The 22,863-nt window shown below is 37.8% G+C and overlaps 1 protein-coding gene across 1 annotated transcript in view; it reads right to left on the bottom strand.

Moving 5' to 3' along the window:
- OCA2 (OCA2 melanosomal transmembrane protein) overlaps positions 1-22,863 on the bottom strand; it is a 192,084-nt gene that overhangs the window by 136,084 nt on the left and 33,137 nt on the right. The window contains exons 6-8 of the mRNA XM_013954085.2: positions 14,093-14,250; positions 12,148-12,230; positions 11,639-11,792 (exon numbers count right to left, since the gene is read on the bottom strand). Coding sequence (XP_013809539.1) covers positions 11,639-11,792; positions 12,148-12,230; positions 14,093-14,250 — 395 coding nt within the window. The remainder of the gene's footprint in view (positions 1-11,638; positions 11,793-12,147; positions 12,231-14,092; positions 14,251-22,863) is intronic.

Below are 22,863 nucleotides of genomic sequence, written 5' to 3'. Positions count from 1 at the left end.
GCTGATAACCTCTTGCCTGGACTACTGTTCTGCTACACATTTGCATTCCTTTCACAAAAATCAACACTGGAATTCTTTGAACTCCACACACACATTGCACAAGCTCTTCTCCCTTTGTCTTTCAGTCTGTCTCCTACCCACATTTCTGTCACTTGCACACAAATGCCCCCTCACATGCTCCCATCCTCTCTGGTCCTTCTCAGTGGGTCAAAGCCACATGGCAAAGTGACCCCTTATTTTCTTCTCACTCTCTTATTTCTTCCCCACAGGATGGATTGCCACAGTTCACTGGTTCAGTCACAGTCTGGCCACTCTGTAAAAAGCACTTCTTATAAAAGTTTCTTGTATCACTTGCTGGGAAGTTTCATTAAAAAAGCAAGCAATGGCCATGGCGACAGAAAAGGCAGGACAGAGCAGGAAGACTCAAAGCCTGTGTTCTTGCAGTCTGCTCCCCACCTCCCAGCCTGACTACAAACCTTATAACCTCTTCAGGAAAGGGCAGCCTCACCATCAGAATCATCCTCATATTTGTCTGAAGAACACCTAGCAGTGCTGACTCAACGATACCGCAAAGGATGATGCTTGCTTTTTACAAATGAGCAATACATACCACTACTGAAAACAATGCAGCAGTCTAGATTTTGTCCTTTACAATGCACAACCCAGTTCTGGAACTCACTGACACAGGATATCAGTTAGGCTGAGAGCTTAAATGAATTTAAAAAGCGGAATGGATATTTACAGAATTATATACAAGTAACGAAAACATCCAGAGCTGCAACAATGGAGGCAACAGCATCAACAACATCATCAACAATGTGCCGGTGGCAATAGCAACACCATAGGGTCATGTTATAGGGTCAATTTATAGTGGATAGAGATTAGAAAAACTTGCTCAGTGGGTATTTTGTTTCATAATTGTCTGTAGGTAGTTTGTCTCATAATTGTTTGCTGTGTGATAATGTGCTGAATGCTGGTATCTCATCAGGTACAGATGAGGTAGAGCAGCAGAAAAGAAAGGTCAGTGGAGCCAATTGCATCTGCTTGATTTTCTTCATGCTCACCTATATTAAAGAGGTAGTCTAACCAATACCAGTAGTGAGGGTGCAGCAACATATTTCTCCCTCAACTGGTGACAGCTCCTAATGCTTTCCCTCCTCAGCCCTCCTTCTTTCTTGCTTGCTCCCTACACAAGTTCTGCCACTGCTTCAGCTGCAGGGCACTCTTGCCAGCTCCTGTGAATCCCTTATGGTGGAGGTGTAGAAAATTTGTGCAAAAGAAATGATAAGGGAAAATTAATTGCCTTAGAATTACTTACTTAAGCAGGAGAGAGTAAAATCTGTAGGGATTTTCATGAAACAAAAGAGAGTTACTTGATGCAGTTTAGAAAGCATAATTTATACTAATGAGGTATTCAGGGAAGGGCTAAAGCAGCAGGATTCTTGTGGCAAACATGTAGAGTACAGCTGCTGAAAGCTCATGTGCATCAAGGACCATAATGTGACTACAAGTCACTTTACTTCACAAAGTCAGCGATGGCAAGAATAGATATTTATATCTTTGTCTGCAGACTATAACACTATTTATAGGTATTCTGTACACACAGCCATGCAAACCATAAAATAAGACTTACACTAAGTTAAACTTTTATGAAAATTGTATTACTAAACTCATCTTCATAAAGCAAAATATATCAAAACTGCATCACTGTACATAAGTATGCATTGTTTTCAAAAGTAACGAGACAAATGGCTTACTCATTTTCAAAGAATTTCATGGTGACTCAATATAATAGTACAATCATATGCATAAAACATGTGACCAAGACAGTTTAAGAACACAGACTGGAAAGGTCTGTGAACTTGGAAATATAAGCTGCCTGATTTAGTATTAATATGCATTCTCATTAATGTTCAATAAATTGCTGATCTCTGTAATCTGTGAAAATAACATTCAATGTACATTCAAAAACTCTTTATATAAGGTCATATTCCCAACGCAAAAATACTGCTTCTCTAAAATAGAAACATGAGATTCTATGGCAAACTATGAGACTCCTGAAGAATGTCTGCACAACCCCAAAGTAAGAAAGCACTGATCTATGACATTCTGCTATAATATCCATTTTCACTCAGACAGTGTGCCAAATTACTTGTTCTGATTCAATGTCAGTGGAGAGATTCATGGTATAAAAATCCCTGCCTTAAGGGAAAGGCATAGAAGGCAGCATTTTGCCACTTCCTAATGCAATTATTGGAAATACAAGATAACGTTACTCAAGATGATTATCTTAAATAGCAGGTGATAAAAAGTAATGTTATATGGCATCCAAGATAATTTAATGCCTGTATTGGTTCACTTTTACCCTTATGGTATGTTCACTCACGAAGCCAAGAAATACAAAGTAGGGATAATTTTTTGCTTTTGTCTAGAAAAGGTAGCCCCACAATTCTATGATTAAATTTCACCAGTTGACATCATTTTTTTCTACACGTAAATAGCAGTGCAAAGAGAGAGAGGAGAGAGAGACTGAAAGAGATCAGATTATGTTCTGTGAATAAATTATTCGATTAATTCATTCCCCTCTTCAATACAGAAAATGTATAAGCCAGTCCTGGATCTTGCAAAGTTATTTGTTATTCATCATCAAAGAATTTGAATGAACAGCTTTCGGTCTTTTAATTGTCTATGAGATTTCTTCTTCAATAACCTCACTGCTTGCTGTTCTTACAGAAAACTGGACATTGAACTAACTAGTTTAAAGTAGCCCTCTGGTAATGCAAGGGTAAACATATCATTACTGTGTGACGTGAACAAGATTGTATCTGAAAATTACATTTTATGCCTCAGAGGACCTGGAGAAAAAGCAAAGGTAGAGAAAACAGTAAAGTCCACAGAAAGAAGGGAAATGGCATTTGTACAAATGTTGGCCAGAGGATCCAGAAGAGGGTTTATTCCTATATCATGAGGGTTAAAATAGATGCTTGACTGCTACAGTCTGGTTTTGCAAATAATCTCCCAGCTCAGAATATTGCCAATGAGAACTGGAGATGGAAGGGTATAGCACTGTACATAGTAAGATTTCTCTCTGATTCATACAGAATACAAAAAGAGGCATCTGTCATGCCTATATAATTACAGCTACCAGTGGGTGTTTTCCAGCCTTTACCTGTTAAGATAGCTCTGATATAAAAAGATTATTTTTATACATCCCCAGGAAACTTTGGAAGGGAAAATCGGACCACATCTGACTGTGAGCCTCTCAGAGTCAAATTTAACAAGTGTATCATTGTTATTTGTTATAAATTTGGGCTTCTATCTTGATGAGAAAATGGACAGAGGCACACACATATAAATGGGCTGAGGCTCTGTAAATCTGGGACTTGAGTCAGCTGGGATTAATAGAAAGCAGAGCCCTGTGGAAAGCCAGCATAAAGACCATTTTTATGTGCCTATGAGTCTCACTCCTGTAATGTTTTAGGTACAAAAAACATTTGTTATATGAGTAAAGTACAGAGATCAAGTCATGAGCCACTAAAGAACTAATGTTGTCATGTAAGACTGCTACTGTGGGCTGCTGTGACCAAAGTTGCTGGATATCAACAGGCTGCCCTGGAAGCAATTTTTCAGTCTGGAAAAGCCTTTGCAGTTTGGGAAAATTTGCTGTTTCCCATCAGAAAACAACCAAGAATTCTGGAAACTGAAGAAGATACCACCAGCTGTATTTCCCCATTTTTCTCAGTGTCCGCAAGACTAACAAGATTGTGAATGTGTAATGTCAAGAAATTTACACAGAGCAAGTCAAGAAAGCGAGGCACAAACCTATTTTAGTTTCCCTTTCTGAATCTTTGTTAGTCATCTTTAACAGTAGCATAATATGACCAAACAGAATTACAGCCTTGCACTATAAACACTATGGCAAACAGCAGCACCCAAATTACTTTCCCAGTGAACTATCTGCTCTAATCAGGAGCATCTCTGGCAAATCTTTTGTCCCTGATGTCTCCTCTCTTTCTCACTCCAGTTCTCATCTCCAGCATTTTTTCTCTTTAGATTGTTCCATCAAATCTCCCTCCAAGTCTCCCCCTTACATTTTCTCTGTCTTGGTTGTTTATTTCTTTTTGCCCTTGCTCTTGCTGAAGGAAGACATCATTTGAGGCCTCAAAAAGAAGCTGAGTGGCTCTTTTCCCCATTTGTATGCATTAGAAATATATGTGTGTTCTAGCACCTTGTTTAAATTTTAAGACATCATGGCTCTCTACCCCTTTGGTTGCCTTAGGCAGGATAGAAGCTGAACAGCAGCATTCAATTAAGCTAATTTAATGTTCTATTGCCTGTCTCAAACAGAAAAAAACAACATACATAGTATGCAAGGCAGGGCAGCACATTTGTGCTTGACAGTCTTTCACAAATTCACCAAATACAGCTCAAAATTAGTCTTAAAAGGCAATAGAGAATAGAAAATGGACATCTGGAAATTAGTTTTACACAAAGTGTTGAAAATATCACTCTTATTATTATAGAAAAAATAGCATTCTGCGAGAAATGAAGCCTGGATAACAGCATCTTTTAGAGCTGACAATCTCATCTAGTCCTTAGAGTAGCAAGCAGCACCATCCAGTGGCAATTTTTTACTATTAAGTTCTTAATTAAGGCCAATTTACATGCTACAGAAGTACCATAACATCTAAGAGAAGATATTTTTCTTTAAAGCACACACATGCGTGTGTGCATGCGCGCGCGCGCGCGCACACACACACACACACACACACACTCAGCAGAGACAGACTTCTACCAAAATAGATTAAACAATTAGGCAATAACGGGTATAAAATCAGCATTCATATTGGATTAATAATAGCATTAACAAAAGCATTCTCACAACATGTCAAGCTAGGATCATGCTGAGGATTTTGGTTATTGCTCTATTATATTTTTGTTTGAATTTAAACTTTTCCTGTTTTTGTCTTTGCTTCATTTACATTTCCTTAGTTGCAGTGACAAGCAGCTAAAAGATAGCTGTAATTTATCTAACTGGTTCTGGCTCCTCTTTGCTGGCAGTGTCTCTGCTCTACCCAAGTGGTAGGAATCCTGGCACCTCATCTGTACTGATCCACTGTTCCTCATATAAGGAGCAACATGTAATGCTCCTTTAGAGCATTAAGGTCATTTTGAGTCTCTCCAAATGCGCAGAGGTCTCCTCATCCTCCCCAAAACAAAAAAAGGCAAGGAATGACTCTAAGCACTGATATCCCACACTGCTTAATTACTTGCTTGGTCCCAGGCTTTATTTTGGGCCTCTGCAACTCTGTGGGAGAACATCTATGGCACAGTTTTGGGAATAATTCACTCTAGGGGACAGGACAGATGGATCTGTCCCATGTCAGAGTCTCCTTGCTCTACACAGTCCTCCAGCACCTATCTCAGCAGGCTTTGCCACCACCAGCACCCCCACATGCCTTGATGGCATTCCCCATGTCCACCCTCAGTTTCATGTCTTAGAAACATTATTTGTGTGGACTGCAAGACAGTCCTCATCATATTCCACATTTTGAGCTGTGAAAAGGAAGGAAGGAAGGAAGGGAAAGAGAGAGAGAGAGAAAAAAAAAAGAAAGAAAGAAAGAAGAAAGAAAGAAAGAAAGAAGGAAAGAGAAAGAAAGAAAGAAGGAAAGAGAAAGAAAGAAAGAAGGAAAGAGAAAGAAAGAAGACATTCAAATAGTAATGATGCCTTAGGGTCATGGAGACATCAAAAGAGACCCACAGCTATGTGCTGCCCGGGAAGGATGCAGCCAGAGGGAGCTGGTTTTCCAACCTGTGCCAAATTAAACATAGCAAATGGCCTATGAATTCTAAAATGCCTCTTACCCACTATAGAAGGAGGATGGGGGTATTTAACAGAAGGAATGCTTTCAAGCTAGATTTTTCTCCTGGATTTCATATTTTAGGTTGCACCATGCTGGATTCCGACTCCATGCAACCGACGGAGTCTGCAACCTAGAGGCTGTGATGCCTGCCTAGAGCTGGGGAGTTCAGTCTCTGGGCTCTGGCTCCAGCTCTTGGTTCCATTTCCATAGCAGGTGATGGAGATAATCAAGATGGTCTCTTCTGTCCTCCAACCAGGAGGAGCAGTCTCTCAAGGAAGGAAAAGCGCTCACTAGCTCTGGCTCAGGAAAGCATGTCTGCCCTGCTGGAAGCTGGCCGGCACACGCCGGAACACTGGCCTTCCGGATCTGCCCTAATCTTGTGCTCTTTCACTCCTTTCCACCACCAGGCAGGAGGGTGGACAAGGGCGATCTTTTATCTTGCCCTGTGAAATACGGCTCAGACTCTTCGCCAAAGAGAGAAGATGGTTGGTACTGATAATCTGCCCCTAATTTTCTGCCAGCAGCTAAAGCACTGTTTTAATTCCTCTTCATAATTCTTCCATCATAGCATGACTGGAAATAAAAGCAGCAGGGATATTTTCTTTCCCACAAAGGCCAGGGAGAGCAGCAGCTATGATTTTCTTTTTCACACTGTCTTTTCCAATAGAGGCTATGGATTTTCTTCTGTCCATTTGCTACCAATCTTTTGCCAGAATAAATGTGGAGGTGGGAACACTCTAATCCACCCTCTTCTCTGTCTGTATTTAAATAAAAATCAATATGAGAATGGATGGGAAGTGAGAAACCATGTCAGCATGGCTGACAGCAAGCTGATCATTGGTTTCTACAACTTTACTCATTGGAAAAATTCTCCCTCAAGATCATCCTGTTGCAATCACTCAGTATTATGTTTTGTATACAAATGAATATTGTCTTTTGTTTTCCCATTCCCTCTCTGCTGCATAATTTTCCCTGTGCAAATAAATAGCGACACTACTGGAAATAAGCAAAAAGTGGACTGTGTGAGCATAGACTGTAGTAATAACAAACATCATATTTCATTTGCAAAAATGCTTCCTGCAAGGATACATTGGCTCAGCCAGCCCACAGTGCAAGACAAATGGTCAGAATAAACCACATACTATAATCTGTAAAAATTTTACTGTATATAACTAATTTCTGCTGGTTAGAGGCTATTAAAAATCACTCTACTTTGAATTAAAGAAATTAAACTTAAGGGATGCTTATTCATAATTTAAAATAGTTAATAATGGAAACGTAATATGGAAAGAGAGTGACACTCTCCATTTCCACTAAAGTAATAAAAATTGTTATTATAAGTCCATACTTCACAAAGTAAAAAGCTAGAGCTTTTAAGGCCAGATCTTGCACTTTCATATTAGTGTTTTAAGGAGAAATACAGACATGTAAATGTTATTCAAGATGTCAGATCATTAAAAAGTAATTTGAAAGATGCTGCAAGATCTTTTTTAGGGTTACTTACAGGACAGGATGTAAAACTAGATCATAGCTCCTTTGATAAAACAAGTCCTATGGAGGCTCTCACAGAATTTCAAATACCTGCTGATATCATTTATCTGCCATTTGATGTGCTGTTGGTATCTAATATCTTTTTTTTATTTAATAAAATGACTGTTATTCTGCATTTTATTTCTAATTAGAGAAAATCTTTTGTAAAATATTTTTTAAAAGGCAATTACTTTCATATTTGTTTCTTTCGGCAAATTTAAATACCATAAACAGTTAACACTCCATTTTAATCCACAATGGAAAACAAATATATTATTAAAGAAAAATTTTGCATAAGGGCACACAATTAATAATTCATTCAAGTTAATGATCTCTTTTTTAACAATAAATACCTAAGTTACACATACCTTCTTACATATTTTTATTTGATACAGCTCCAGTGTAGCCACAATATGCAGTTAATAAATACTAATAAGAGCTTTATTAATTCAAGAAACTTTGCCAAATATCAATAATTTTTTATAACATTGACAAATATTTTAAGATGTAGATAGGTAGATACATTTATTTTCAAGATAACCAGCATATTATCCCATTAGCCATGTACACATATAAAGGAAAAGGGGGAGAAGTCAAAGGTATCTTAATATATTGCAAAGTGGGAACAAAGAGATTTTATCCATGCCATTTTCCCTGATCATGCTGTACAACCAGAAACAATCATATACCACTGCTTATTGAATTTGAGTGAATAGGGTTTAAATAATTGTTTTAGTTATATACATAGAAAAGGGCTTTCCTGGAAAAAGAATGGAAATCAAAGAAGGCACAGACAATGTATTTTTCTGCTCCAGGCATCTTCGTTCTTTCAGCTGGGAATTCAAACAGTAAATTTTCTAAGATTTTTGGTTAGAATTTTTCTTCAAATTCTCAGTCAAAAGAAGCAACACATTTTGAGCATCAAGACTAAAAAGAGTCTGTCTTGAAATATATTGTGAACTAATTCAGTATATCAAATCAACATCAATGCAAAACTCTCAACATCTGCACCTTATGCCAGATGTCTCCATAGACCAATGTGAAAACATATTTATAGCCCATCTTATCTACATTCCTCAGTAATCCTGAAGGGTTAAATGGTAGAGCTGAGATCAATAAAGGTAAATCTGACACACGCCTTTCTTTTTTAAACGTACACTTCATTTAATTTTCTGTGCCATGAAGGCTTCCCAGAACAAAACCAAATACTTCATTGGTTTCAGCAAGTCTATAAAATAGCATATCCTTCTAGTTTAATTCAAAAAACACCACAAAGAAACAGGGTTTTTCTCCTTTCTTTTCCAGGAGAGTAGGAGGGAATAGAAGACTGTTAAGAGGTAACAGATCTATATTTGAAGAAAAATCAGTTTCAGGAGAATCAATGGCAAGCTACTGAAGGAAAGGATGGGTACATGAAAAAAAAGAAAAAAAAGGATTTCAGACAGAAAAGGTAAGTAAGAGATGTCCACATAAAGAGAATTAAGGGCAATATACCAAGACTTTCAGGGTGAGAATAGCACAGTGAACGAAGGCAACATGCATATTTGTGTTAAGCACATGAAAGAAATTATTAGAAAACAAAGAGGAAGAAGGGGAATTTTACAGGAAAGATATTTTTATTTTATGATATATATAACATGTAATCACTGATTGCCATCTTAAAAGAAATAAAACTTAAAACACATGCCTGAAGAAACTAGATTCAAAGGCTAAACATGTCTTCTGAAGAACAGAACATCTTGAGACAGTAAGACTTCTGCCACCCACAAGGACTGGTACTTGACATGCATTGTGCTCCTAGAAATTTGATGATGACATATATGTAAACGCCTGCTTCAGGACAGAATTTGCCCTGTATCTTTACACTGGTATGAGTGTGGAGGAGAAGATATTTTACAACAGATATATTTCATTTTTCAATCTGAATCTCTTACTTCATCAGTGCACTTCCCATAATCTGTTCCCATATCTGCAGGAGGCGGAAACTCTTGCAGCTTGCTCTACTGCTTGCAGTGACTGAGGTAGCAAAGGGCATGTGGAGAACGGGAGGGAAGGATTAAAAGATGAAGAGTATGGAGTTGCAGAGGTCACAGGCACAAGATCTGGGGTTCCTGTTTGGGGAAAAAGGACTGTGCAGGAGGAGTGAGAGGCATGCCTTGGGTTGGCTCTTGTGAGCTGTAACAGATAAAATGCTTCCTCCTTCTTCATCATTATAAGACAATGCAAACACACAGCTCTAAAACTTGCTTGGGTGTCCACACTGTCTGACGCTGGCCCTGTATTGCTAATGATAGTGAGTAAAACAGAAAAATATAAAAGACTGATAAAAGAAGAGGAGCAGCAGCACAGAAGATGAAAAACAATGAGAGATCAGTCCCGCAGCAACACCAGCAATTGATTTCTGTGACAGCGATAACTAATAATGGGATAGCAGAGTGCTATGTGTCGAGAAATCAGGACTTCAGGCAACTTAAGTTTTAAATACTGAACATAAGGTGGGCCACTGTTACATATTCTAACAATATTAACATCCATGTCATGGAAGGGATCCATGAGGGAGTCAAACAACAGTCAAGCTTTGTTTCAATATTAGTTATCGTCAGCTTATATATTTATAGTTTAAAAGTTACTCTAGTTGTAATGTTTGCCATTTGTACAACTATTATGGAAAAAACAGCCAAAATCATCGTGCAACAGGTGACTACACATTTTAAAATTCAGTCAAAGATTACTTATGAAGATCTTTAAAAGAAAATAAACATACAAGATCTATTTCTACCCTTCAAATTGCAGAAAAAATGCTTCTCACAACAGAAATTTTTCCTTGATTCTTTCACAGAAACAATAAACCAATGAGCTATTTTAAAGGTTTTTTTAAAAAACAAAAGGAAAATGTATGCTTTCTTTGGTTTTGCTTTTTAGTTTCAAGCCTATAGTTCCCTTGGTGCGTGAATTGCTCCAAAGTGGTTTTCTATGATGCAAACGTGAAAGCTCAGCCATTACATACATTAAAAACCTGATGTTTTTGCAACTGCTAAAGAATTGCATAGTTTATTTGAAAATAAAAGCTGCATTAAAAAGTATTAAGATTATTTTGGTGTTGTGCTGCATGCCTACATAAATTTAAATCAAAATCCAATCCAGTCCCCCTTCCCACTTAATATTTTATCTCTTCACCCATTTATAAAGTACATAGAGCCAGTTTTAGCCTCATAAATAAATCACCATTACTGAACCATGTAATCTAAATGTCTAAAGCATCTGTCATGTTGCATGTATCTATTATTGACATTTGATTAGGAGGTGTTCGACTATCTTATTTACCATTTCAGTGGGTAACAGAATGAAAAGCTCAAAGAACACAAGGGATACAGAAGAATAATGAGCATGCTAGACATAGTTATTATGAGGCACCTTGTAGACTTGAGTCACTTCTCTGTTTCATACTAGTAAATCAGATGCAATTCAACTGAGACAATTTATTGAGGCTGTGTGTACTCACATGAATAAAAAAGAGGTGGGCCCCTCTATCTCCTGCTTATTTTAAGATAATCAGATAGTAATTGCTTTTGGTTCAAAGAAGTCTGTTGGAGCCCTGTGCTATTTCTGACATGTTTTCCACCTTTAGTACTGATGTGCGGCATTTTAGTTAGGTATGATACCTCAAGGCTTTGAAATGAAGTTGCAATATATGTTTAAAGTTCATTGTCCCTTGACTGCTTCATGTTAACTCGGACTCTACTTCCTCTTTAAAGAATACAGGAAGAGAACTTCTAAATGTCCCTCACATTAAAAAGTGTGTTCAGTTTAACCTTTTAATAAGTACACTAAATTTATAGTTTGCTTTTGAAGTGTCATAGAAAAAGGAAAAATGAAAGCATTTTTTGCTTTTACACATTTGTCAGCTAATTTGATTAGTTTTTAAGCCAAGACTTTCCCCACCTTTTTTAACCAAGCTTTATCTTTACTCCCACAGCCAAGCTATAATCCTATTAAAAATACAAAAACACTAAGAGGGCCTAATAGAAAAATACTCGAGAACTGTTCTAATGTTAGTATAACAGAATCAGTTACAATTCAGGACAATTTCCTCAAGCATCTCTGAGAACTTTGTTCATGCTCTTAGCAGCGCTGATGGTACAGTAAGGATTCAGACAGTATATTAAAGTCCCAGGATGATACCATTCCCTGTTGCATTTACAATGAAGGGAAAAATTAAAATCAAAGCACAAAACATGACTTACTTCCAGTATGATCAGGACATAGACACCTACTAAGATGATGGATGCAATTGTTACTTGTGCCTCTATATTTGCATGCAGGTATTGATACTTCACAGAGAGAGGAACACTCCCAGGCTCCGGTAGGAAAGCTTGAATGTTTACGAAGATGGTGCCTCTGGAGAAAGAAAGGGAAATTTTGCTTCCTTATGAAATAAAACACCATTAGTTTTATTTATGCTCTAATTCTTATTAAATAAATATACATATATTTGTTTGTCTTATATTTTTTAAATTGCAAGCAACTTTTTCAAATATTTTAACTCTACCCCTCTAGATAGCATTCTCTGGAATGTAACTCAAGTACAAACCAGTCTTGGAAATACATTTAAAAATCAAAGGAAGAGTCATGCTTCACTGTCCCTCTGAAGAAGGCAGTGATAGGCTCTTTTTAAAATATTTTCTTTTCCCGTTGCAGTCACATCTATGTAAACTACTATTTCAATGGATCATTTTCCAGTCTGTTAGCCAACCTGTTTAGTATCTCAAAGGTTCTAGTTGTGATGATTTGCTGATTTCTTCTTGAACTTAAGGGTAGTGACCAGTTGTATACAACCTGCAATAGAGTAAAATTTGGTAATATTAATAAAAATTATCAAAAGTGATATATGGCTCTGTTCTGTTGTTGTTGTTTTTTTAAACCTCTTTTTTTCTATCTTCTATGCCTTTAGGAGAAATGTTTGTGGACAAACATTTCCACACATACCAGCTTAAACCCCTTCTACCTGAGTAGGTATGTCAGAGGCACGCAGGTGCAGAGTCACTGGTGTCTGCACAGCTCTCTTTGAACAGTGCCACAAACTGTATAGCCCTTAGCCCAAGTCTCCTTTGGTCTCTGTGTGGTGCCCCTGTGACCTCAAGATATTTCTTCTTAAATTCAAATTGCTTGGAAAAAAGGGAGTTAAAGCCCATTAGAGTGGTGCTTTTATAGCATGATGCTGAAGACACTCTTTTGCTTGCCTTGGCACGTTTGAGGGGGAGACCTGCCAGGAGAATGTTAGAGGACTGTGTAGGGGAACACAGCCAAAGATGGTGAAGCCTCCACCGTCCTCCTGCAGGCAGCCATCCCTTGACTGACCTGTCCTCTAAACTGCAGGGAGATTTACTCTCAGAGACAACAATATGGTTCATTCCCAAAGACTGCCTGGGAAAAAGATAACATACATGAGGTACAGAGGATGAGAGGTCCAGAAGCAGCCTCCTACCCCTAGACATTAAGATGAGCAGATGGTAAAATTTGCTCTTCATGCAAAAAAGAAAAAAAAAACTTTCTGAAACTTTACACTTACTTACTATACACTCTATTCAGGCAAGTTTAGCCACATATGGTCTTCAAATGTAGATCCAGAGACAGTATCTTTTTTAATGAAAAGGAACTTAGAGATACTTTAAACTCAGTTAATTGTAGCCTAAATTCCCATTCCTGTCCTGACCCCATATCCTACAAAGTACAGAAAAACAGCTTGACTCGCTAACTTAGAACATATGATGAAAAGAAATATTTGAGTTCCATACAAACAGGGTAGATTATTTCAGCTAGCTATTCCTTTGATTGTGGGAGGACCCGCCGCCGGTGTGTCAGCAGGTGGTGGGTTGCTGGAGCAAACTGTACTCTGGCTATCACACAGCAGCTCGAGGATCCCTGGGGATCGCTACCACCAGCACAACTTAGAGCTGTTTTCTCATCAGTGGGATAGGTGGTTTAAGAAAATAATTGCCATTACAGTACTGTTTGCTGAGCTGTGGGACTGTTCTTGTGCTGTAGGCAGTGTAAGTGGGAATACTACTGACATTGTTCAGCTCTGCTGTCACTGGTATAAACAGGCCAATTCACAAATACAGAATCAGAGGCAGTTGTTTGTGTGTCAAAATGTTATTTATTCAATGATGAAGCTTACTTTCATTTTTCAGTGATACACAATGACACATCATAAAAGATCTTCCTCCTTCACTGAATTCTCTGGGAGAGAGCAGCAGGAAGTTGTTGCAAACAACATGAACAATAAAAAAAGCCTTAAGAGAAATAAAGCCATTTAGTGTGACATGTTTGAGAAAAAAAACATTGCACCAAAATGTGAAAATGTATTTCAGTGAGTGCAAAAAGGCACTTTACACTTGCTTTTTCCTTTCAAAAAGACTTTTGAAACTTTGCCAATTTTGAATACAAGAACCTCTATGCTAAGTGTGAGGCCAGAGGCATAAGTTTAATAAAATTTTGATACAGGAAGCTAAAGTGAGTCTTACAAAGATGAAAGAAAATGCAGCTTCACTATTATCCTAATATTGTTTCTAAAGCTGACGTTGATATACATTTCACATCAGGGAAAAGCACGACCTGCTAACCCACCCAGTGGTAGTGGAGATACAAGTAATAAAGCACATCTCAGAAAGAGTGAAAGAAAATTTGAAGACCATCACCTGCTGCTGGCGTCTCCTTCTTGATCCAGCATCTTCAGTCTGGCTGATTTGTACTACAACGTATTCCTCTGTTTGCTGGTCAGCTACATCTGCTACAAAAGGGCCTCCTATATCTAACTTCATCAGGGCAGAATCATGAAAATCTGTAAGATTCATAGCTGTCAATAAAGTTGTTAAGGTATAAACTTCCAGTAAAAACAAGCATAAGACTACACAAATTCTAGGGAAAAAAAACTGGAAATTAGTCAACTTGTATTGAAAACATATTGCTCACTTAAAATGTTTAGATTTATTCAAAGAACAAAATAGATGTTTGTTTCCTCACCAACTACCACTATTTTAGCCTGGCTTCCTAAGAAAACAGGACATGCAGCATCACACTAAATACATCCGTCCCTTCCTAATGGCTTTTGAGATCGCTCACAGTTTCAGCTGACACTGTAGATGTAGATGTAGATCTACAGCTGACACTGTAGATGCTCCAAAATAGTTTACGAAAATCCACAGAGATACAGAAAAGTAAGACTGTTTAAGTGCCTGTACTAGATAAAAGGCTGTATCATTAGCTCAGCAACTTAAACATTACAGAATTCATACAGGTTTCTGAAAACATTGTGGAAGCTGCAACTACAGGAAAAACTAAGCCAGAATGAATGGCCTATTCATGCTAGGCAAATTTCCTTTTTGGTCGAGATTTCTCTCATTCACAAGTTTTCTAACATCCAAAAGGTGCATATTCAAGCTTCTCCCAGTACTCATGATCTCCTTCTCCCCCAGCCTCCCTTTTCTTCCTTTTTTTTCCCCTCTATCAGATATCTAGCATGAGGTGTGGTCAATCTACATTCCTAGTAAAAAATATTTAAAAATTCAGGCAACCGTGATACACAAATCCATTGGAAGCCTGGCTCTATTAGTTCCAATGCCTCAAGGACTGTTTAAACTCTGCAGTGCTAGAAGTCCATTTCTGGCATGGCTGAGAAAGAAGCATCAGTGTGGGTTTGGGGAAAAGGGAAAGCCTGAGTTTTTAACCCCTTCTTGATTGTTCGGTTACTATAACAGAATGACTTTGCAATTCTTTTGTTACTGTCTGTGGCCAGATAGAAAGTTAAGGCATCACCAACAAAAAAATTTTGCTAAGACAGGAAAGAAAAGACTTGATTTTACATATATATGTGCTGTTGAAATCACGTGACATAAGCACATCCTGGAGTGTCTTAAGGATCTTAACATCTGACATTTAACTGAGCATATTACAAAGAGCAAATTGGCTGGAAAAAATGTACAAGATTATTTACCTAGTAGAAGCTTCTGAGAAAGAAGCTTAATGAATAGAATTAACACCCATAGAATTCAGAGATTTCTACAGGAGATGAAAAAAACAATATTAGAAAAAACAATAATTGCAATAAAACAATATTAGAAAAAAACCAATATTAGTTAGACGGGACTCAGTACAGTGCTGTATCCTGTCTCCCAGTGAGCCCCAGTAAGGCCATCGCTGGCAGACCAGGCCCATGCTCTCCTCTGGCAGGGAAGGCTTGGTGACATTATGCAGAGTTCCTTCAGCTTTAGAAGTGAATTGTTGCATCTTTCCACATTCCCAGCAGGAAAGTGCATCTGGACAAGAGATGTCTCTCCCACTCTCACCCGAAATATATCCTAGCAGATCTAACAGCGTGTGACCGGCCCATGCATTGCGAAGCAATGTAAATGCCACCCTGCTTAGCACAGTGAGCAGAGCCATCACCAGCATAGCCACTGTGATGCCATTCTTAAACAATGAACCCCTCAAGCACCTATTTGCTTAAACGAATTGCACAGGAAAGGATTAAAAAAAAAAACAAAAACCAGATGCAATAGATCAGAACAATTCCAATCAAGAGAATTTCCACACAGGCCTTAGCAACTGTAAATATAAATTACAACAGTTTCTGAAGGTTTTAAGCGTGACTTAGCATCACAGTTTTTCCGTGTCCTAATACAGTGATATTAGTCTCCACTGGAACTACAGCTATAGCTTTAGCTAGAGACATTAATTATAGCTTCTAAAAGGCCTGCTGACCTGAAGTCATTAACCCAATGATTTGGGACACTTCTGACAGTCTGCATTTTATTAGGACTGCAGTCAATAATTTATGTCTACAAAAGCTTCAGGTGCATATAATTATGGCAGCTCCCTTTTAAGCAATACTTTTAAAATAAATCCTGTAATTACCCAGGTGACACATTCAGGAGCTATTACAAAGGATGCTTAAAATTAAAGGAGAAAAAAATGAAACCTTATTTTGCAGAATAGTGGTTCCTTCCTGCTTTTCATACAAAGATGAGGATACTTCAGATGTTTTTTCCCATTCCCTTCCATGCATTTATGAAACTGCTAGAAAGAGCCCTAGCAAAAAAAAAAAAAAAAAAAAGGTTCTCCTTCGATTGCAAGTGAAACTGAACATCATTCAAAGGTCTGAATTGAGGCACTGAAATCCCCTCAGAGTTATCTTTCTCCAAACAATATTTAGAGACGCTGTCATAATTCCGTTGTTATACTGCAGCAGATCACAGCCTTTAGGAAAGGTAGAATCAAACTAAACCAGGGGAATACTTCAGCCACTCTTATATAAATCAAAATGAGATTTTTTTACCAAGCTATTCTTCGGAATACTTTTGTTCTGCCTTATCTCAGTTTTATATTTTGCTTAAATTGCCAAAATGTGATCTCTTCTCTATTTTAATCACTCAAATGTGACTTTAACTTATGGGAGAACTATCTTTTTACTTCTAATATTGCCTCTTCCTCTGCAATTTAACCATGCTGGGATTTTGGGTCTTTCCTGAGCCTTTTTTACAATGTTGCCTCCAATATGTGCCTTTAATGCAAAAAAATATCTCTGAGGAGATTTACAGCCAGAGCTGTCATTTTTTATTTCATTTCAGCTAAGCTGCCTCATTTTTATATAGTTCCATTCTTGAAATTATATTACTGCTGTGAATTATTTTGCTTCTATCAAGGGATCTGGGTTTGTATATGCTTTGTGCAACATTACACAGTGGCTTTCTATATTTACATCTGGAACCAGTTCAGGTCCACAGCTCGGAACTAAACTAAGAGCTGTTTTCCCCTTCTGGGTTTTCTCACTTGCTGCTCCTAGAAGGGTTTGAAGGGTGTCTGAAAGTCATCTCACATCAATTTATTTTTTTGTAGCTTATGTAGATAACATGATGGAATGGGATGCAGTGACTAAACATTTAAATTGTCATTCATTCACCTAAATTTATATTTCTACACTGTGGACATCTGTATCTGAGTTAGTTACTCTTCTTCCTTTAAAATCAGTGAAAAGAGGGTGCTTTTAGGATGTAATTCATTGTCTGATTTTAGACCACCACATTAAGATCAAAGGACTCACTCATTAAAAGCATCTATTCTCTCTGTTAACTATAAAGAGAGCCTAGGATGACTAACTCAGGGGTAGCTGAGATGAGTCACACCCTAAATAATAGTGAGTCCCTGCTTTACCTTCCATCATGGCATTTATTCAGTATATGAAGTACTAACTGAAATGCCATGATTGACAAAGATAATCTGTCACACTTCCATGCAGATGGCTGACTTCATGCTTTCTTTAACATCTGCTTGCATCACCTACTCCACCTACTATGAAACGTACTTTGAGATTCCTGTGTCCACTGATTGTCTTTCACCAGGTTTCCAAGGTGCTTATTATGCCATTAATCCTGACTTATGACCAGGTTAATCATGCTAGTTTATTAAGTTTCTAACAACACTTTAAAAGAGACAAATATATTTGACCCGTATCTTAGTATTTACTTTCATGTATTGTCCTTAACTGAAGTTATTTCTACACTGATCTTTGAAGTTTTCTCTTTTAATCTTATAGATTGCTGTCCCATCCCTATAGTGAGGGTGTTTTTACTTTGTCCCTTCACAGTGCACCATGCTGAACCACATGTTCTTCTGTACCTGCTAGGTTTCCCCATCTGAAGAATGCTCTATAGCTTTCTTTTTTCTTTTTAAAGCATCAGCAGTCTGGTTCCACTGGAACCCACCCTTTCTCTATGCACTCCCTCTGTTGCAGAATTTTCCTGAGTTCTTAATGAACTCTTCTTTCGTATAGCATTTTCTCAACGAGGTCTTCAGATTCTGCTTCACTGGCTGCCTCTACATGTGGTCCTGGTCCTCACCTACCTACTCAGTAGCTTGAACACTGCCTGCAGGACAAAATGCTTAGTACAGTTCCAACAGCACCGACAAATATAAGAGATTTTTAAATGTGTTCTGCAGTGAAAAATGACTGAGGAGTATCTGACAGTAGAGGACTAGGTTAACAAAATAGAATAAATTCAAAGGGATTAGAGAAGTAGTTTCATTCATTCAATTACTTTATGCTCCCTGGGAGAAGAACCTATCTTTTCAGGACCTCCACAGAGTCAGAAAAATATCTGAGTATATTCTCTGCATCACAGTCTCTTTTTCTATATATACTTGTGGTTCAGGGACTGGGAAACATGATTTTTCAGTACCACTGATGGTCCTGGCATTATGATTACAAGTTTTCCTAGTAACCTTTTCTTGCTCCATAATTAGCCCATTTGCACTCATCATTCAAACTCATGCAGCTTCAGTTAGGAATTTGATGATAAGGTCAGCACATTTAGCCATCTTATGTCTTCTTGGTCTATAGCCTCCCCCATCACCATCAATATGTGGAATTGTTCTAAAAAGTTCCACTGAATTCAACTAAAATGAAAAAAAATATCCTTAGAATTTAAGTTTCAATATATTGTTACAACTGCAATACATCTACTACTTCCTGAATTTGCATTCTTAATTCTGGACTGAGCATCAGTCTGAGCATCTGCTGAGGAGGGAGGTAAGTCACTAAAAATGGGCACTGACTGGTCAGTGTGATATCTCTGACTTTGTCTGAATTGGACTGACTGTAGACCCATTCAGCCTTGACTTGAGATGTTGTATTTTCATTAATTTTTTTTTTCTGGCGGTGGCACTTAAAGAGCAAGTGAGTAAGAAACCCTTTACATTAGGTGTTGTGCAAATATGTACCTTGCTAAATATCAGTCCTCACTCCAAGAAGTTTATGATGATATATCAAACAGATAAAGCAAACAAGCAGATCAGGACTGAAAGGATTTAAACATATATTAAAAAAATGCAAAATACTTGGCCAATCTGGGAAAAATTCACAATCCACTCCCTAGTTATTATCAGGTTTTGGGTACAAGAGAGGTAAGCTTTGATGAGCAGTCTGAAAAAGGAAAATGAAATTCCTTCACCTAGACTGACTAAATTCTCCCTCACATATAGGGGGAACTGGCACAGTGCAAAGGCTTTTGAAAGGGAAGCAAACAAGAATGTTACTGAAACACTTGTCAGGGATAGGGTAAAAATGGAAATTCACAGCTCAGTGAGCTAGGTGTGAGCCTATTGTCTTAGAAATGTACTAGAAGATGTTATACCTTTTCTTATGAAAAGCAAACATTTCTAGTATTGAGAAGTGCAGAAATAGGAATAATTATGCCAGAGGCAGTGCAAGAAAAGAAGGTACTATATCAGAAAGACATATCTTTAAATGACAGTGAGCTCGTGCACAGTTTGATTGCATAATTCCTTATTAGCATCCATGAATCCCCATTACTTTATAATTTCAGAAAGCCTAGCTCTATTCCAAAGGCTAGTGCACAGTTCTGTTCCAGCTGACTCTTCCACACTGCTTGAGTAAAATTAAAAATTTTACTCAGGTCTGGGCAGAAGTTGTTAGAAACACATTACAAGGAGAAGTACAGGAACAAACAGTATATTTAGCATTTCGGAACATTCTTCAAAATTGAAAACTTACGTAGTAGGGGTGAAGTAAAGAACTACTTCTTATTCTTTCTGTGGTTATCCAGTTAATGGAGTGAGGTTCCTTGAAAGTTTGAATGGCCAAACAGTTAGAGAAAATAATGTTTTAGAATAAGTATTTGTAACTAAACTAAGAAATGTTGGGATTTATTCTGACTCTATATTTTTTCTTCTGTTTTGAAAATCTGCTTTCCAAAGGCACATCATCTTATTAGTTATGATGCTTCCTACTTAACATACAGCCTTTCAGCAAAGATCTGAAAATGTTTCACAAATTTTCTCTAATAAGGTCATTGAATCTTGCTTCCTGCAACAGAGGGTCCTCCAGTCAGACTCTAATATAAATCTAGTTCTCTCTGGTATTAGAGAACTGACTGTTAGAACTTAAGTCAATAAATCGCAAGTGGTGAAAAAAGGCACAATATCCCCACTACTTTGAAAATTATACTAAATTCATTGAATTTGGATCTAGTGCCAATAGAGAAAACAGTATTAAAACACATCTGAGAGACTCAAAAAGCTTCTATCAATTCACAGGAGGCTACATGTTGTTTTCAGAAACCGCAGGCAACCCACCTTAGTGCTTCATGCCAGGTTTGTATCTAAGGTCATGGTCAAAGCAAAGGGAGATACAAGTGGGCTTATAAACAAGAGACAGAAGATAATGGGAAGAAAAGCAACTAAAGTAAATCCAAGCAAGAGATAAAAGTAGAAAAACACCAAACAGAACTAGAGCAAATGGAAAAGAAGTGGGGAGACATCATATGGAAAGCAGGTCACCCCCACCCCAGCAGACAGCTCTCTCCCAGCAGAGACAGAAAGGCCTGCCTTCAAGCAAATCTAAAATAAAATAGGCATGACAGGAAAACCGCAAATATCTAAGCAACACAAGGATGATATAAAGGATATGAAGCCAGAAGAATTTCCAACTTCCTTTTTCTATTTTTCAGATTTTTCTGGTGTATGCAGACATTGTATGCATGAGACTGCACAAACACAACACACACGTCCATGTGCATGGGCATTTATGAAAAGAAATAGAAATGGAAGGATTTAAAAATAAATCAAGTATTCAGTGCTTCTTAACAGCTTTTAGGCATGAACAAGTGGTAAAGAATGTTCATTTGCATAATTTAGCATTATATGAGCTAAGTCACTTGTTTTCCACCCAAAGTAGTCTGATATAATAACCTCTAAGGGTTTTGTGACAAGGACTACTGCAGCGCACCTGTCAGTTTACCAAGAAACCGTACACATTCAGAGAGGAACTCCTAATGTCCACTGGGAATACTGCAGTCCGTCAGCCAACAGAAATCACGTCTTTGACATTGCTCTGTGAATAGCTAATATTATCCAAGCCTAGCCAAAAAGGTGAATACTTTCTTCACTATGTAACAAAGTGGAGGATAAACATGTGAGTTTACATCGACACAAATAAAGACTGGCAGCCACAGTGAGATGACATTCAGAATTGCTCACATCTTTTCCAAACCTCATTTAGAAATTCAATCTTTCTCCTTGACCCTTCTGCTTGAATTACCATGTCACCTTGAAAATGAAGCATGGCTTTGCTGGGGCTTGCTTACCTCTTACGCTTTTTCTCACAGATCAGTGAACCTCAATAGGAGTGTAAGGACAGAACGTCCAGTTTTAAACACCTATGACAAAAATTAAGAAGTTTCAGCTCTGGGTTTGTTGAGCAAGGAAATGGAAAGGCATAATTCTAACTGTCTGACAGCTATTTGGCTAAAAACATCCTGACATGATAGGTCAAAGGTGAAATATAGGAACACTTGTCAGTACTCATATCGCAGTGTCACCAGTGCTTCTCTGGAATAAGCAAAAGGAATAACTGGATACCAAGTCAATGTGTACAATAACACAAACAACCCAAAATCTGAGGAAAGAGAGCAAATCCTCAGATTATGATATGACAGTTGACTGAAGCTTGAATGCAAAGATTTGCTGCCAATATACCCTGATTTGACAGATTGGGCCATTACAGCCCTGATGCTGTCCATGACCACATATATACACAAACAGGAGCTTTCAACCACAGTTTCAAGCAGGACAAAAATATTGATGTGAACAGGATATTGCTGGGTATCTACAGTTGATGTTGTCACTGGTCCTACTACCTCTTCACTTGCTTTCCTCCAAAAAGCAATCTCAACATCTAATTACTATAAATGACCCTCAAGTGTTAATCTTTTCTTCCTCATTTACCATACTAATACTGGTGCGATATTGTGCCATTATTGACAACAGTGAAAAGGCTAAAAAACAAATCTATTTAAAATGGACTCTCCCTTCTTGAAGCTGTGGACCCGCCCAATCAAATAGAAAAATTTAGCACTTCAAAAATTAAACCTGGATGTACCTTTTCAAAACAAGCAAACACCTACCAGATGCTTCTGAAATATGTCTATTGTTGAATCATCTTCTAAGGCTAGTGGAGTAAGAACCAAAGAAATTGTAGCCTGATTAAACTATAAAAATTATGGGAACTAGAAATGCTATTTATTTGCAAAAGTTTTGTTTGTTTACTAACTGAATGTTCATCCTTCAAAGACTTCTCACATTCAGGTCTTCATTCACCTGCAGTGAATCATATTTATCTCTGGTTATTCTATTGCTTGTTCTCTTGAACAGTTCCTTGACAATCAGCGGTCTTAAATTCACTATTGAACAATTTATGCCTGGAAAGTTTCTAAGGGGATCTGCACCTCCACTGAAAAATATCTAAAGGTCCACAATCCAAACATATGACTGGGTTAAGAGAAGAAACATATCTCTGAATCAGCTACTTTGCTGCTTTTGAAGGAGCTCACTAGGTAGCATCACAATTCAAGCACACATGGTGTCCAGACTGGACCAGAGAGTGTTCGCTGCAGCT

Source organism: Apteryx mantelli, chromosome 1, assembly GCF_036417845.1.
Source record: "Apteryx mantelli isolate bAptMan1 chromosome 1, bAptMan1.hap1, whole genome shotgun sequence".
NCBI lineage: Eukaryota > Metazoa > Chordata > Aves > Apterygiformes > Apterygidae > Apteryx > Apteryx mantelli.
Note: the sequence above shows the minus strand (reverse complement) of the source record. Positions and strands in the feature narration are given on the sequence as shown.